The 5,225-nt window shown below is 48.0% G+C and overlaps 1 protein-coding gene across 1 annotated transcript; it reads right to left on the minus strand.

Moving 5' to 3' along the window:
• Positions 1-650: 650 nt before the first annotated feature.
• LOC103777738 (chymotrypsin-like elastase family member 1) lies at positions 651-5,014 on the minus strand (the record flags this gene model as incomplete). Its single annotated transcript, XM_008945299.1, has 5 exons — positions 4,998-5,014; positions 4,432-4,568; positions 4,140-4,285; positions 3,090-3,239; positions 651-859 (listed from the first exon to the last, which is right to left on the minus strand). Coding segments are annotated over exons 1-5 (659 nt in total), but the record flags the coding sequence as incomplete, so codon positions are not given.
• Positions 5,015-5,225: the final 211 nt, after the last annotated feature.

The following is a 5,225-nucleotide window of genomic DNA, read 5'->3' on the forward strand; positions in this document are numbered from 1 at the left end:
TCTCTGCTCAGCCTGGGCCACGGATGGAGGCTGATGAGAATTTGGGACTCTGTGTGACATCCCTAAATCCCCCCATGGATCATGCAGCAAGCACACAGTTAGACCTCAGCCCAGGCATCAGGCACTGCAAAGCCACCAGGCACTCTCAGCACTTCACTTCTCAGCATCTGAGTAATTTTTGGAAGTGGTTTGAGGAACTCCCTTTAAAAATCTCATTTCCCAAACCCTTTGATCTGTGTCTTTTTAATTCCTTCTGAAACTCAAAGGGAAAAGCTTGAATATAGCCAGGCCAAGATCCCAGATTCCAGCGTGCTCCTCTCACTTGGCTACCACTGTAAGGGACATTACTCCAACACTGAGCCTATCAGATCCAGGCTCTTCCAGGAGAAGTTACATATTTGAACTTGCTACAGCAGCAGAAATCACACATCACACATTCTGTCTTGTAAAGAGCAAGAGCCGTTCAGTAACAAGGGGCAGGAAAGACGAGCTCAGGGTTTTACAGCTTGTCAGAAGAGGAGACTTGCCAAACTGCTGAGCGCCCAGGAGACCCTGCCAAGAGCAGCCCAATAAAGCAGAGAGCTAAAAATACAGCTGGGACTCCACTCCTTTAACAGCCTTAAAGCAAGCGTGGCTGCTTTCCTTCTCACTTGCACTCCCTGGAATGAGAACATTTCTGTTGCACGGATCTGTGGGTCACGGTGGCAAAAAGCAGCTCCTGTGTCACTGCTCGTCTGTGTCTGCGAGAGGACACACGGAGGGGGTGCGGGCTGGTCCCTGCCCTTTGGTCGCTCTCGGCCCACAGAACCTCTTTAGCAGCTGGTGATAACTGCCTTGGTTTGCCAATGCCCTCTAGTGGCTTTTGGAGAGAAGAGAAAGAGAAAGAGAAAGAGAAAGAGAAAGAGAAGAGAAGAGAAGAGAAGAGAAGAGAAGAGAAGAGAAGAGAAGAGAAGAGAAGAGAAGAGAAGAGAAGAGAAGAGAAGAGAAGAGAAGAGAAGAGAAGAGAAGAGAAGAGAAGAGAAGAGAAGAGAAGAGAAGAGAAGAGAAGAGAAGAGAAGAGAAGAGAAGAGAAGAGAAGAGAAGAGAAGAGAAGAGAAGAGAAGAGAAGAGAAGAGAAGAGAAGAGAAGAGAAGAGAAGAGAAGAGAAGAGAAGAGGAGAGGAAGAGGAAGAGAAGAGGAAGAGAAGAGGATGAGAAGAGGAAGAGAAGTTGGTAAGGGACTTACAACAATCATCTAGTCAACTGCCTGATCACTTCAGGGCTGACCAAAGTTCAAGCATGTTATTAAGGATGTTCAAGTGTTTCTTAAACCCTGTCAGGGTTGAGGCATCTACTACCTCAGACTAGGAGAACGGTTCCAGTGTTTGCCTACCTGCTCATTAAAAGATGCTTCCTAATGTCCAGTCTGCACTTCCCCTGGTGCAGCTCTGGGCCATTCCCACTTGTCCTGTCACTGGATCCCAGGGAGAGGAGCTCAGCACCTCACTCTCCACGTGCCCTCCTCAGAAAGCTGTACAGAGCAATGAGCTCACCCTTCAAGCCCAAAGTCTTCAGCTGCTCCTTGCAGGACATTCCTTCCAGACCTTTCACCAGCTCTGTTGCTCTCCTCTGGACACATTCAAGGACCTTACCAGCCTTTTTGAGTGGTGAAGCCCAGAACTGCACACAGCACCCACAAGAGGCTGCACCGTGCTGAATACAGGAGGATAACCACCTCTTTTGACCTGATGGTTCTGCTGCATTTGATGCACCCCAGGATGGGGTTTGCCCTCTTGGCTGCCAGGGCACACTGCTGACTCACACTGTGTCAGCCAGCACCCCCAAATCTCATCCTGAAGAGCAGCTCTCCAGCCACTCCTCTCCCAGCTTATACTTGTGCCTGGCTGTGTCACACATTGCTCTGCTCCCACTGACCTACAAGCACGGAGCTGGCCACCTTCACCACTGCTGTGGTTACACCTAAGGCATCCCTCAGTAAGAAAAACCCATCATTGTCTTTTTCTGCAGGGTGGGTTTGGTGCCAAAATGACAGTCCTGGAGAGCTTTTCTTGCTGCCCACAGCCCAGCCCCACGTTCAGGACACCATCATCATCTCATATTGTTGTCACAGGCTGTGGCATCTGTTGGAACCTCCTTCCCTGCTGACCAGGTCAGAGGCTGTAGCTAATGCTGAGCAAACACTGCAACAGATCACTGCTTGCAATCACTGATCCTTTATTATACTCAGCCAAACCTTGCTATTAATAGCCCAAAGAGGTGTAGAAGGGATGAGAGGAGGGTTAATGAGTTACTTCATTCTAGCTCTTCTCATCTTCATGCACCAGTTGATCCTTCTCTACAAATCCCCATTAGCCCTTATAGTCTGGAAAACAAATAAAAGGTGAATTCAGCAGAGAGCCAGAATAATGCATGTCTCCATCCCACCTAAGTGCTCTGAAGAAGGGCCTGTTACCAGCCAGGCAAGGGGGCTGCTCTAACAACCTGTTCCCATCCAAAAGCATTTCTGGACCACAGTAGCTTCCCTCTTCCTTGCAGCAATTTAAAATACCTTTCCCACCTCTTCTTTCCAGCAGGCCCCACAGTCAACAGCAGCATTCCCACAAAACCACCTCCTGTGCCTGGGAAACAGCTGCTCCAGACACTACTTCCAGGAGCAAGGAGCTCCTTGCTCATTCCCAGCGTAAGGCTGAGCGTGCACCCTGTGGCACTGCAGCACTTGTCCTTGCAGAGAAGCTTTATGTTTGCTGCATTTCTCAGTCACCAGGCAGCTAGTTCCTTCAGGGGGTTCCTGCAGTAAGGTTTTGTCTGAGTGAATGGTGATGGTCTCTTTTTGGACAAAAAGCCCAGATCCTGCCTGACTCAAACTTTGTCTGTGGTCCTCAGCAGAGCATTTCAGCTCCAAGGCAGAAGCTCCTTCCTTACAATTGTGTGACTACACCAAAAGCAGCACCTAAATCCTGATTTTAGACCTTCACAGGTGTCCCAGTTCAACTTCTAGTAGTTTAGTACATGAAAAACTCTAATTCTTCTGGCTCTCCCTTGCCTTCATGGGAGATGCATCAGTCTACTCACAGGCATGAAGCAACTTACGTTGGAGATCCAGTCCACGTAGGCTGAGACACGTGTGAAGACTGTTGGCTTCTTGTAGGTGTTACAGTGAGGAAGCAGAGCAAAGCTGGCAATCCCATGGACTTCCCAGCGACCGTCTCTGTAACAGTTGAGAGGACCCCCAGAGTCCCCCTGGAGCAGAGGAAGGAGAGGAACATATTAAGCCAAATTATCTGAGCAGCTGAGGAATGACTGGATAGGATTAAGGAGCACTAGTTAGTTAATCACTGGCCTGAACATGAAAATAAAAATTGGGGCCACTGTTTTTGCAGTGGGCTGACTGGTCCCTGGGAGCAGAGGCAGCCCAGCCCCTCACAAGATTTTGCAAAGATCAAACCCACTGTTTATCTCAGTCTACACACACACACAGAGCCCAGGAAGGGCTGAAACCTTAATTTACCACCTCTATTGCAAATACAGTGACTGCAAGCAAATGGTCCAGGGTAAGCTGCATCCCATACAATCCTTCCCAACAAGGCCCACCTTACACAGTAACTCTGTTAAAAAAACAGTGCACTCTCCAGATACAAGGAACCAAGTAGAAGTGAAATGCTGCTCCCCTTTTTCTTTGCAAACAAATATATTGAAAAGGTCTCAGCAAGTTAAGGTGGTGGAAAAGAAAACAACTCAAGTTAAAATATATGAGAAGACAAAGTCTCTTGCTTGGCCCAGAACCTGGTTTGTAACAAGGTTCTGCTGTAACTAAATCACACCAAAAAATACACTAAATATCTATAACCTATAATTATATTGTACCTATAACTGTACTCAGTATAATTGCATAGCCTGATTTATTTCAGTAAGTTTCTATCTATATTTACATAATCAAATATGTTACATATTTTCCACTATTTTTAAGGGCTCTGTGTGGTTGCCTTCACCAGCAGCCACCTCTGAAGTGAAGGGACTATAGGCAGAGGTAACAGGCAGGTGGGGAAATGGCAAAACCAGGTCTCAGCTGAAGGAACAGCAAGGTCAGATAGAAAGGAAAGAGAGAGAGCTTCAAAATCCTCTGCTAATAACAGATCTTACACTGCATCCGGCCCTCACACCATCTCCACCTGCACAGACCATAGTGGCTTTTGCTTGAGAGCCCCACCAGTCATTCTGGGAGCAGATCTCATGGTCGACCACTGGCAGCAGCACCTCTTGCAGTGTGTCCGTGGTGGTGCCACTGGCTAGCAGAGAAAGGATGAGGTTTTGGTCCATGAGCTCCAGTGGCTGAAGAAGGAAGCCCACACCCTGCCTCATGCACCCTTACCTGCACGGTGGTCCCTCAGAAACCAGGAGGGACCCTCAACACTCCTCCTTCCCCCTTACTTACCACTAACCAGTCCCCATCCAGTCATATAGCAGGGATAGTTATTGGGCAAAACTTCTCCTTTGGGTGGAAGTATTCCAGTCTCAACGAACCCATTGTCATAGGCAGAAAACTCAAGGTGCAGCAGGGCAATGTCATAGCTGCAATGGGATACAGGTAGAAGATGCTACTGAAAACCCTGAATTACCCATAAACCAGAGGTCCACCCTCACATTCTGTCACTTATACAGGTCTCTAGCCTTGGCATGGACAAGCACCTTTCCAGGAGCATTAATTAAGCCTTATTAATTAATATAAGATATATTCCTTATCACAGGAAACAGGAAAATAGGAGCAATTCAGGGAGAAGAGGCCATGGTACAGAATGACAAGGGGCTAATGCTCCCCAGAAATCTCCTTTGGAGGCATCCGACCTCACAGTGAATTTCAGTCAACTCTGGGTGGACAAGTGCTCCCCTGAGGGTGGATTTAAGACAGCCCCTCAGCATATCCTTGTTGGCTCCCCTTCATCAGGTGTAAACAGAGGTGTGACTGCTGGAAAGCCCCTGAATCTGCTGTGCATCCTGGACCTGTCTGTGAGGCCCATCTTCCCTCTGTCTTGGGTAAAATGGGACTGAGGTCATCCACACAAACACTGTGTCACGCTTCCAAGAGAGGAGGTCATTTGGGAAACCTTCATCCTCTTCCACTGCTTGCCACAGGTCCCATCTCACTGGAACGTGGACTGAATATGCACCTAAACTCTAGTGGGGCACGGTGCTAAGTACCTTCAAACCATCTGATGATACTCAAAATAA

Source organism: Merops nubicus, unplaced genomic scaffold (assembly GCF_000691845.1).
Source record: "Merops nubicus isolate BGI_N331 unplaced genomic scaffold, ASM69184v1 scaffold16628, whole genome shotgun sequence".
Lineage (NCBI taxonomy): Eukaryota > Metazoa > Chordata > Aves > Coraciiformes > Meropidae > Merops > Merops nubicus.